Consider the following 12342-nt stretch of genomic DNA (forward strand, 5'->3'; position numbering starts at 1 on the left):
TCAGGGTGTTCACCAAAAGGGGCAACTGCTGGGTCAGGTTCCTCTTGAAAGCCCTGTGATGCAAAGTGTGTCATAGAATCTCAGGGTTGGAAGGGACCTCAGGAGGTATCTAGTCCAACCCCCTGCTCAAAGCAGAACCAATCCCCAATTAAATCATCCCAGCCAGTCATAATGTTCTTCAGACATAAACCAGTACGTGGGGCCCTTAGAGGATGTGCTGTTTCTCTGAAAAGGGGGGCTGGGAAGTACAGAGTAGGGTTGGTGTTTCTCCATGCGGGCGGTGCTGGTGCAATCCTGTATTGCTGCTGGAAATCCCTGGTCCATACCTGGCTTTTCCAGTTGGCTGGTAGAGGGATGTGGTGATTGGGGCCACCGTTTTTTTCGTTGTAGTACATGAAAGTGTTGAGATCGGGGAAGTTACGGTTCAAGTCAATTCCGTTGGCATTGTTCCTGCCCGTCAGGTACCCAATGGCATCTGGGTCCTGGAGGGAGAAGGCACGTAACTCCTGTGAGACCAGGGAGAGCGCAGGCTCAATCCAAACACCATGTGGGAAGAGCCCGGATACTCCCAATAGCTTCAAAAGGTAACCGGGTGTCGATAGTGTCTGTGACCACCAGATATGAGTCACTGCTGTCCCGGGGAATGAACAGCACTCTCTGAGCATGGGACAGTGGAGGGTCAGTATCATTATCTCCATTTCCCAGAAGGGGAAACTGAGGCACGGCCTGAGTAAGCAACTTGCCCAAGGTCAGGCAGCAGTCAATGACAGGGCCATAACTAATCCACTCTGATTTCCATGCCCATGGACCATATTTAACAGCACCAGGAGAGTGGGATGAATTCCAGTAGAGACAGGGAAATCATACACAGACCCAGACATGCACCTGAGTACTGGGCATTGCACCTTCACGAACACTATTTACATTTATTTTATGGGACCATTGTTTGCATTCTGCATCCAACATTAGTGTGGTTAATGCCAATAAAATTCACGGACCAGAGATTAAATCCACCTGATCCAGATGAGCCCTTCCATGGCCCAGCATATCCCACATCTGCCAACTGCAGGGCAGTTTGTCCCCCTTCTGGTGGATGTGGTGCTGCCAGTGTCAGAGACAAGACACTAGATTAGATGGATGCTAGCACTGCACCCACCTCCCAACCCCCCACTCACGGCCTGGGGTGGCGCTGCAGCACCCTACCTCAGTTTCCTTCTTCCTCAGGGCTCTTTTAATAAACTCCACGCACACGGGTCAAGACTGGAGATGTGAGTTGGCCCTCCAGCCAAGCCACAAACTTAACTCCTTCCAGGCCTCCAACAGGGCAATAAAAAAGTCCCAAGCAACACAAGTTCTTCTGCCTTTTGTGGGCGTTTCATCAGCCCACCCTTTAGGCCCTGTTCACAGCCCTTTTCTGGGCTACCTTTGAGTCTTTCCTTGCTCCCAGAGCACTAACCCCCAGGCTCAGTCCCTTGGAGTCAGGGCCGGATTAATCTTATGTGTGCCTCGACGCCAAACACATTTGTGGGCTCCGAGTGTGGGCCTGGTGTGGCAGTGCCATTGGTGCTATAGCATACCTGGAACTGAATCTCAGAGACATTTTTCATTTTGATCCCACACCTCTGCATGACTATCTGCATTGCCATACACAGCTCCCTCAGCCCCCAGTTCTTCTCATTGAGCTGTACCCATGTGGGCAGAACTTTCATAGTGATCAGGGAAACTCCCCCCAGATTTATCTCCTTCCTCACTCAGACTTTCTCTAGCCATGTCTCCAGTACCACCCTATGTCACCCATCACTCCGTGTGGTCCTGGTCTCAGCTCAAAGTTCCACAGCCAGCAGATACCTGATCAATTCTGACAAATCCCTCCCTCAGCACCCATCCTGCCATTTGAGCAAGCCACTCGCAAATACCATTTCCCCAAAGTGAGGATTTAACCCTTGGGAATCTGAAGCTACCAGCCTTTCTCCCTCTGCTCCCATCTACACGCTAGTCTGCTACCTGATCACCACCACCTCTCCCCATGCTTGTTTCCTTTCTACTTTGGACATGCTCCCCACCCAGCTGGGGCCATTCTCTCGCTGCAGGCCTGACCTGCTTCCTCTTTCCCTGTTCCCCTTGACATTCCTTTCCTACTGGTGACTTCTGTTCCCTGAGGTTAATTCCAGTTTCTTTATCTGCTCTAGCTTAATGGCCCCCAGTAGTCACACAGCCACCTGCAGCTTCTCTTGCTACAGCCATGAGGCCAATTGCCAGAGGCCAGCCTTAGACAGCTGCAGCTGCTAGTCAAGGAAAGGGTGGCAATTCCAAGGCTGATCCATATTATAAGACTGTCCTACATAAATGAGGACAAGTTGAGGTGCCTTTGATATTCCACTCTTTGTTTCTATGGCTAATTTGCCAATTCAATATTACTGTCTCCCTTTTAAACAAACAAAACTAAAAAAAAATTGAAAAAAAAATTGTAATGACTGTTGAAAATAGCAATTCCAGTCCTAGTTAGCTCTCAGGAGCTGCCAGCGTTTGTTGCTCAATTTCATCCTACTTTTCCTACAGCAAGTTACAGTGGACCCGCATATTTGATTTGGGAGAAATGAAGTAACAGCAGCCTGTTCTGCTTCTGCTTCCATGGCTCAGATGTAGAAATTCTCCTACGTGCCTGGTACTGTATCTGAAGCTGCCAGGTCCTCTAGTAAAGCCTACCCTCCCTTATTTATTTTAACTTCTGGTGGGATCCACGTACCTCCCTTGCTAGGCTTCAGATAGAGAGGGGCACTGCCCATTTAGTCCACCCAATTCCTTCTTCGGTGGCTGCCAGGCGAGGTCACAACAGCATCCCATATCCAGTCTGGGGAAGTCTTCTGAGGGTGATATCTTCTACTCCTTGGGCACACTTGTTCCCCATTCACAGGGCCAACCCCTTCTAGCAGCCAGCTCCTCTTTCAGGGCAAGCTGCAGCACATGGGGTCTCAGCATCCTGCCTCCCTTTCCTGTTGATAGTGACCAAGGGAATGCTGGGAAATGTAGTTCCTTCCCCACTCCAGGGTTGGCTATATAGGCAGGAGCTGGCCAAGGAACTACAGCTCCCAGGGTCCTGTGAGTTCTCAGCTCCCAGGCTGGATCCCTGCTGCTCACTCTGAACCTCCGCTTCTGCAGCGCTGCGCAAGGGGAGGGAGCGAGTGTTATGGGGCGTTGTGAGCTTGGGCCTGGCGCTATGGAGCCATTGGCACCATGGTAAATCCAGTACTGCTTGGAGTACTCAGCCTCCTACAGACACTGGCTCGGGGCCTCCTACAAGAGCCCGCCACCAGTCCCTGCGGTTCCACTCCCAGACTGAGCTCGCAGAGCCCTTTTATAAGGACCAGGTGACCCGCCTTTGCCCCACTTCCCTCAGGGTAGGAAGCAGCTACTTCACCAGGGGCTGGTCCCATCCTGCCTTAAAGGGACCCATTACTCTGTGACAATGGACCTTGCCAATGATCTGGTCTGGAGATTCCTATGTTCCTATGCATTCAATTTTCTATCAGATTAGGGCTACTCCAATTCACATTGGGTGCTGAACTGGCTTCATTTGGGGGGCCATAAGGGGGTGGAAAGCTACTTTACCCTCACACACAACACTCCTGATTCAGCACTGAGCACTGCTTGTCTGGACCAGAGAATCTGATGGCCCCAGCCCTCCTTAGTCCTCCCATCCTGCTCTTGTCAACGTTTCTCAGCTGCCTGTTTTCCCTGCTGTGTAGGGAACATGCCCCCAACACTGTGTGGATTCAGCAACTTGCCTTCTTGGGCAGCAGAGCGGTGTCCCCTTAAATGAATCACTTACCTGCTTAGCCTGGGGGCTATGGTCTACCCTCCCACCCTGCAGCTGCTGTGGGATTTAGCAAGGGTAGAGCGGCCCAGTGCCTGTAACTTCTGCAGGGTTAGAGTCAGATGTCCAGATACAGGGTTTCTCTACAATCCATTGACACCACCATGGCTCTTGTGATCTTTAATATCTGACACCCACCCCACACAACGCAGAGCAAGAATAAAGGAGGACATCAGGTTTCCTGGTCAGCTCCCAGTCTGTCACTCAAAGAGGGCAGATGCAGGTCAGAGCTAGCTGAGCTCTGGAGACTGAAATACAAATAAAAGAGTCATCTCCCTGAAGACTTGTAAAGTCCACAAGCTGTAGCAATAATGGAAACAATAGAGCCACAGAGACAATGGTGAGGTGCCCAAGTGAGGTAAATTACAGGCTGAGGACCTGGACGTTTTGGAGGTCGAGGCTGGGGTGAGATGTGCTGAAGGACCCATGGTCCCCAGGATGGGGTCCAAGTTGGGTGAAACACACATTGAGGGAGCAAGGGCAGGGGGATGGGATGAAACACAAGCTGAGACCAGGGATTTGGAGGGTGCAGGTGGAAGAGACAGCAGAATGATGGTCTCGCTCTGCAATCATAGACACGTAGAGCAGGAAGGGTCATCTAGTTCAGTCTCTTGGGGATGGTCCAGGTTTACTTCTGTCTGAGCACAACAGGTGTTTGTCCAGCCCATTCTTAAAAATTTCCAATTACAGGGATTCCACAACTTCCATTGGGAGCCTGTTCCAGAGCTTAACTCCCCTGAGCACTATAAAGATTTTTCTGTTATCTAACTTAAATCTCCCCTGCTGCAGATTAAGCCCCTTACTTCTTGTCCTACCTTTAGTGGACATGGAGAACAATTGATCACAGTCCTCTTTATAAGAGCCGATAACAATTTTGAAGACCTATCAAGTCCTCTCCCCTCAGTCTTTTCTCAAGACTAAAGATTCTCATTTTAAAAACTCCTTCCTCATAGGTCAGGTTTTCTAAACCTTTTATCATTTTTGTTGCTTTCCTCTGGACTCTTTCCAAATTTGTCCACAACTTTCCTAAAGTGTGGGGCCCAGAACTGGACACAGTTCTCCAGCTGAGGCCTCTCCAGCGCTGAGTATAGTGGGACAACTACTTCCCACGTCTTACATACAATCTTCCTGTTACTATACCCCTGAAAATATTAGCCTTTTTTGCAACTGGATCACATTGTTGACTCATTCAATTTGTGACCCACTGTACCCCCCCCCGATCCTTTTCAGCAATGCTACCGCCTAGCTAGTTATTTCCCATTTTGTAGCTGTGCATTTGATTTTTATTTCCTAAGTAAAGTACTCCACACTTGTCTTCATTGAATTTCAGCTTGCTGAATTCAGACCAATTCTCCAACTTGTCAAGGTCATTTTGAATTCTAATCTTGTCCTCCAAAGTTTTTGCAAACCCTCCAGCTTGGTGAAGATGGAAGCAAAATAGGCTTTAAATATCTCAGCCTTTTTGATGTCTGTTGTTAGCTCTCCATCCCCACTAAGTAGTGGATCTGCATGTTCCTTAATCTTTCTCTTCTTATTGCCTTTTGTGTCCCTTGCTAGGTATAACTCATGTTGTACCTTTCTGATTTTGCCCCTACATGCCTGTGCTATTATTTTCTATTCATCCTGGGCAATTACTGGTGGAAGAGGCACTAGGGTCCTACAGCACAAGGGCATGACATGCCCTTGCCAGGTAAGATGAGGAGAATGCTTGCCTGGTACCTGGTTGGCAGCCACTTCATATCCATCTGGGTTCATAGAGGGCAGGATGTGGATGCGTGTGTCCCAGATGAGCCGTGTGAGCCGTTCGTTCCGCCGGCGATACTCCTCACATAGGAATTCAGAGAGCTGGAGCAGCAGCTCCCTGCCCAGAACCTCGTTCCCATGCATGTTCCCAACATACTTGAACTCTGGCTCCACTGGGGAAAACAAGAGACCCAGTGACATCATAAACAAGGGGGTGGGGGCTGAGATATGGTACGGAGCCAGATACTCCCCATGAACAGGGAGCCAACACTCAGTGGGGCAACCCAGTGACACCTCTGAGCAGAACCAACGAATGACCCAAATGGTTTGTTTGTACCGCACCTAGCAAATGGGGTCCTGGGCCAGGACTGGGGCTCCTAGGTACTCAGATAAGTAATAATGTTCTCTTTCATTTAATAAGTAAACTTACTAATCAATAATAGTATCTGCAGTCTCTTACACTGCTCAACCCCTTCACTGTCAAAGTGCAGCAGGAGTGGGACCTACCCCAAAAGCATGGCCCACCACTGAGACACTGCCACTGCCACAGTAGAACACAGTGGTTGCTTAACAGCTGATCAGCTTCAGACTAGGACAAGAAATGAAGCATAACACATTGAACAGAGGGTCACTGCTCTAGTACGGGAGGGGAGGGGAGGGGAGGGGAGGTGGGTGGAGGTGTCTGTTCAGACACTGGGGCGGGGAGGGCAGGTGCAGGAGAGTTACTGCTCCAATACTGGGGGGCACAACCATGGGGTGCTCTGAAGCTGGAGGGGGTGCAGGGGCATCACGACTTTGATACAGAGGGAGCAGGGAAATCAGTGGCTCAAACTCCATGAAGAGCAAGCTATTTGTGCTGGTCTCTCTCTTGGCCCAGAACTCCCCTTCACTGTTTGTTCTCAGTGCTGCTCGTTGGCATGTCATATTCCAGACTTCACAAGCCTCAAGATGTTTTAAATTAAACTGCAGGATAAACTCACTCTCTCAGCCTTGGCCTGCCCCCAGATTCTTTCCTATAAAGATGCATTGAAAGCAAGAGCTGCCCCATTAAACCCTCGTAAGCTCCCTCTGGCCAGTGCTGGATGTGGGCCTGAGGACTCCCTCCCTGGAGCGCTGCACAGCCTGTTCTGTCAGCGTAATGACAGTAAGCTTGTTGCAGGAGTCCCCTGTTGAGAGCAGCCTGACCTCGGCTCTCCAGTGTTCAGTTCTAGGGAGTGACACAGTGCCGGAGCTGAGCTCCACGGGGGGGCGGGGAGCAGGGAAACGGCACATGGGGGAATGTGGATTTATTAGCCAAGGACGGGGCCTGAATTGCACCAGGTAGCTGGAGAGATCCCAGAGCACCGGTGCCATCCATCCACATGAGTAAATGGGACACTGAACTCTACGCTCTTTGGAATTTCTTAGTAATCATCAGGCCAGCTCTTACCCAGACCATAACCTCAGCCAGACAGGGAAGACAAAGGCTCTGATGAGAACCAGGCCAAGCATCTAGGCCAGAGTCCCTTTTCATCTCCTCCAGAGGCAGAGAACCCAGTGTACGAGGGAGGGGGCAGGGCAGACTCCTGCAGTGCAGCATCCCTCACCAGAGAGCACTGTGCCCTGTACACACCTCGAGCCCTTCTCCCGTGGCTGTCAAGCAAATCGCTAGCAAGTTGTGCCTGGCTCCGCAGCCACCCCCTAGGACCTAATGGCTAAATATATCCTAGAATCATAGAAACACAGGTGCTGACTCCATGGGTGCTCCAGCCCTGGAGCACCCACAGAAAAAAGTTAGTGGGTGCTTAGTACCCACTGGCAGCCAGCTCTCCCCCTCCCCCCAGCGCTCTGCCAAACAACTCCTCCCCCTCCTGCCCCGCTGCGCTGCTCCATCGGGCAGGAGGTGCTGGGTGGGAGGGGGAGGAGCAAGGGACAGGGCGCGCTTGGGGGAGGGGGCACAAGTGGGCAGGAACAGGTGGGGTGGGGGTTTGGGGGAAGGGGTGGAGTGAGGGCGGGACCTGGAGCTGAGCGGGCGTTGAGTACCCCAGGGAAACCTGAAAGCTGGCACCTGTTCATAGAAATGTAGGGCTGGACAGGACCTTGGGAGCACAAACCCAGACACCTGCACTAAGGAAGAACCAAGCATGCGAGACCATCCCAGAGAGGTGTTTGTCCAACCTGTTCTTAAAAATCTCCAGCCACGGGGAAGCCTATTTCCCAGTTTAACTCGCTTTCTAGTTATAAGGATTTTCCTAATACAGTAGAACCTCAGTGTTACGAATGCCTTGGAAATGGAGGTTGTTTGTAACTCTGAAATGTTCATAATTCTGAACAAAATATAATGGTTGTTCTTTCAAAAGTTTACAGCTGAACACTGACTTAATACAGCTTTGAAACTTTATCGTGCAGAAGAAAAACGCTGCTATGAACCATCGTCATTTAAACGAAACAAGCACAGAAACAGTTTCTTTCCTTCTCAAATCTTTTTTTAAACATCCCCTTTGTTTTTAGTGGTTTACCTTTCACATAGTCCTGTACTGGATCTTTTTGTTGGGGTGGGTCCCTGCCGCTGTCTGATTGGGTACTTCTGGTTCCAAATGTGGAGTGAGGTTGACCGGTCAGTTCGTAACTCTGGTGTTCGTAACTCTGAGGTTCTAATGTATCTAACCTAAATCTCCCTTGCTGCAGATTAAACCCATTACTCCTTGTCCTACCTTCAGTGGACATGGAGAACAATTGATCACAGTCTCCTTTATAACAGCCCCTAACTTATATGAAGACTGTTATCACATTACCCTCAGTCTGCTTTTTGCAAGACTCAGCAAGCCCAGTTTTTTTAACCTTTCCCCATAGATCAGGTTTTCTAAACCTCTGGTCATTTTTGATGCTCCCTTCTAGACTATCACCAGTTTGTCCACATCTTTCCTGAAGTGTGCTGCTTAGTGCTGGGCATAGAACTCCAGCTGAAGCCTCACCAGTGCCAAGTAGAGAGAGACAATTACCTCTCATATCTTACATGTGACACTCCTATTAGCCCTTTTCATAACTGTTGGCTCATATTCAATTTGTGAGCCACTACAACCCCAGATCCTTTTCAGCAGTGCTGCCACCTAGCCAGTTATTCCACATTTTGTAGTTGTGCATTTGATTTTTCCTTCCTAAGTGAAGTACTTTGCATTCATCTTTACTGAATTTTAGACTCAGTGAGGACATGGAGGCTTAATTCACTGATTCTCAGGACCAGAGCCATCTCCCTGCCACTCCCAGGCTGAGGCTGGATTGTCAGGGTAATCTGAGCTCTAGTGAGTGCAGAGGTGAGTCACCATAAGCCTCTCAACAGTTCCCCCTCCTGTCCCCAGGTATCTCTGCACTGCAATTGAAAACCCACAGCTGGTCTGTGCCAGCTGACTCAGGTTAAGGGACTGTTTAATTGTGGTGTAGACATTCAGGCGCAGACCTGGCTCATCTGCATGTGCACTAGGGCATATGCAGAGCTCACCCCTAGCAGTCTAAAAGGCTAGAGCAGGGTAGTAAGTAGTTATGAGGAGTGTTAGGAGACTGTCTCCTGGTAAGGGCCAAGCTGTTTGCTGGAGAGTGCTAGTACCTCAGCGTCTGCCCAGGCCCCACAGGAGGTGCTGTTGGGCTCCTGAGAGTGGATGCAGCATCCCCTGCTTGATTTCACCAGCTGGGAAGAAATAGGCATGAAGCACAGGCTGTGACTGCACTCTCCCCAGCAACTTGGACTTCCTGGAGTCAGAAGATGGACGGCCTCTCACCCAGAGGAGAGGTTGCCTTCCCCCTACTCCAGCAGGTTCTGCTCACATGGGGCAGACAATCCAATCTACATTTGACAGGTTTTGTCTGCAAAGCAGAGAAAGCACCTGTGACCCTAAGAACACCTCGGTGCCAACTGGCAAAGGGCTCACTGTTCTGTTACAGTATCAGAGGGGTAGCCGGGTTAGCCTGGATCTGTAAAAAGTGACAGACTCCTGTGGCACCTTAAAGACTAACAGATGTATTGGAGCATAAGCTTTCATGGGTGAATGCCCACTTCGTTCTGTTACAGCAATTGCTATCAGGCCTGACAAAGCCACCACACCTGACGTGCTGTTTTTACAGTATTGATCCAAAACGGGTCCTGTGAGGTATCTAATGAAATCTTACATCATGCTGATCCTCAGAACCATGCCAGGATGTGCGGATGAATGCTATTTAAGAAGTTGTGTATATTTACTAAACACGTTTTAAACTCCAAATCAAGACAGGGATGACAAACAGGTTTTGAGACAAAAGATGATTCACCTGTCTCCCTGTCAACTATGTAAATTAAGCATTGTAAGCCAATACAATGGAAGCCCATTTTTGCATATGGAGTCAACAGAAGAACACAAAGACTACTTGGAACCAGCAGCCCGGGAAAGAGTTATCGGGGGGTCATCCTGATTTGGGGGACAAAAACAATGGACTTTGGGGTATAAGAGAAAGGCAAAGAGACATATTTTTCATCCTTCACCGAGGAAGCAGAAAAGGACAGTGCTTCTGCATTCACACAAGCTGGACCCTAGCTATGTTGGTTAGTAATGGTGGGAGATTGCTTTGGGTAATAAACTGCTTTAGACAGAGATTTTAATCTATTAAAGCCAAGTTTAAACTCTGCACCAACTCACAGCCCTCTGTATGTCATGGCAGGTCAGACTCAATGCAGGACTTCAGCACCCCACCATGGCCTGTCCCGCCCTCCCATCACAGGCAACACATGCCCAGCCCAGCACCCTGTGGAGGGGCTAGGCCAGTCCATCCCATCACAGACTCTGCCAGCCAGCATGGTGGGGTGTGGGGGACCTTGTCTTTTCTCCCTCCCATCACAGATCACCTCTGTCTAGCACAGTGCCCTGGGTGGGTCAGGGCGATGTGAAAAACTGCCAATTACTAACTAGGGCAGTGAAACAGAGGGGCCCGATGGGAAATCCAGCTGGCGCCTTCGTCATTAAATTCACTTGGATTTAAAACTCGGAGTCCCATTTAATGTGCCTGACCGGACTAAGGCTCCTCCCCATGTGCAGAGGTAATCTCTAGCTGTTTCCATGGCAGAAGGCTTTTGGGTCCCTGTCAACCCCCATACCTGCAGTGCCGTCTCCCTGGTTATGGGGCCTACTATCCCACTTGTTGAAGTGGGCGTTGTGTGCCTACAGTTACGGTATGGGCTCTCTGGACCGCGCTGAACATGGAGGCTACTGATCATAGCACAGTCTAGGGCTAAGTCAGGAAAGCACCAGATCCCTGCCTGACAGTGACTTCCCTGGAGGAAGCAGTCTGGCCCCATAACCTGTACCATGTAGAACGATCTGTGGGGTGGAGGTTGCCATGGCACAGACAGCAGCCTGCGCAGATACAGACCCCTCCCCCAGGAACCTCCTCTCATTCAGTACTTACAGGGTTCATGGATTCCAGGGTTGTCACTGAATTCCAGGACGTAGAGATGTCTCCCCTGGACGCTGCGGCCAATAGTGTAAATCCTGGTGATATCAGGACACTCGTTGTGCACATTGAATAGGGCCTGCACCAGCTGCTCATAGCGGTGGTGGAAAAAGTTCACAGAGGCTGCCACTTCAATGAGAAGCAGAAATCTCACAAGAGGCCAGAGCAATTGAGACATCCTTAGCACTGGGATTAACTCAGATCTCAGAGCTCCCTTCCTGACAGGAACTAAAGTGCAAACTCAAACCAGCTCTCTCCAGTTTCACAGCCAAGTGCCAGCCCACTGCACCTGGACTGGGGTCAGGGAAAGAGTCTCTGGAACTGGGCTGCGAATGCCCCCGTACAGCTTGGAATGCTTTCCAGCTCTGAGCTTTAGCATCAGGGCTCCCACCCACCCCAGAGCCAGGATCACTACAGAGCCAGCTCTGTGTTTGGAAAGTTTCGCTGATTCCTGTTCATTTATTAACTGGATGGTAAACAGGGCCCTGAAGCCACTGTCACTGCAGGAGAAGCGCAGGGCTGGACAGCTGGCTGCTGTGGGGTTCAGGAGACACAAAGACCCCACAGCTGCCATGTCTGTTGGCTTGCAAAGCAAGAAAGAGAACAGAAGAGGGACACCAAATGCAAGAGGAGCCCTGTTCAGAGACCAGAGGAACAGGACATCCGGGGGGAATCAGTGACCTGACCTTCACAGCACTTGCCAGCAATAATATCCAGTTCTTCTCAGCTCTGGGTCCCAATGCACTTTACAAAGGACAGGTTGGCATCATTATGGCCTATTTCATAGCGGGGAACACCGCCCAGGAAGGGAGGGCTGGAGCTGAGCACAGAGCCAGCATTCCCAAAGTTCCAGCCACTGCCCATGCCACCTCGTTAGTGACCAGACCAGCCAAAACACTGGGTCAGATAAACAAACCAACTAACGCCAAAGTATTTGAGGTCAAGAAAAATTTGCCAGCTAGGAGTAGGGCTTCATGCCCCTCCCTCCCCATCCCCACTGGGATGTGAGACGCTGTGCCCATCACTCCCACGGGAGAAGTCTGCTCCACCAGCCCCTGCTCACGGTGCAGAATGGGGCAGTTCAGAACTAAGAGCTGTTTCAGTCCCAGGTTTATAACTTCTGCCCCCAGCAGCTCCTCCATGGGCCATCCCTGCTCCCCGTGTCCCAGAGCGAAATGTCTGTCTTGGTCAGGAGCAGACAACACAAGGAACCTTCAGCACCATCTGCGCACACCTTGAGAAAGGATCCCTCACGTAACCTATTCCCC

The 12342-nt window shown here is 50.4% G+C and overlaps 2 protein-coding genes across 2 annotated transcripts in view; one reads left to right on the top strand and one right to left on the bottom strand.

Annotated features, from left to right (window-relative positions):
* The window catches only part of CPN1 (carboxypeptidase N subunit 1), a 30239-nt gene extending 18655 nt beyond the window's left edge, over nt 1–11584 (bottom strand). Inside the window, exons 1-3 of the mRNA XM_050958835.1 lie at nt 11030–11584; nt 5594–5790; nt 327–482 (exon numbers count right to left, since the gene is read on the bottom strand). Of these exons, the coding sequence (XP_050814792.1) occupies nt 327–482; nt 5594–5790; nt 11030–11252 (576 nt within the window). The 5' untranslated portion in view covers nt 11253–11584. The remainder of the gene's footprint in view (nt 1–326; nt 483–5593; nt 5791–11029) is intronic.
* ABCC2 (ATP binding cassette subfamily C member 2) overlaps nt 1–12342 on the top strand; it is a 529482-nt gene that overhangs the window by 161694 nt on the left and 355446 nt on the right. The gene's annotated exons all lie outside the window — the stretch shown is intronic.

The sequence above is a fragment of the Gopherus flavomarginatus genome, chromosome 6, assembly GCF_025201925.1.
Source record: "Gopherus flavomarginatus isolate rGopFla2 chromosome 6, rGopFla2.mat.asm, whole genome shotgun sequence".
NCBI classification, from domain to species: domain Eukaryota; kingdom Metazoa; phylum Chordata; order Testudines; family Testudinidae; genus Gopherus; species Gopherus flavomarginatus.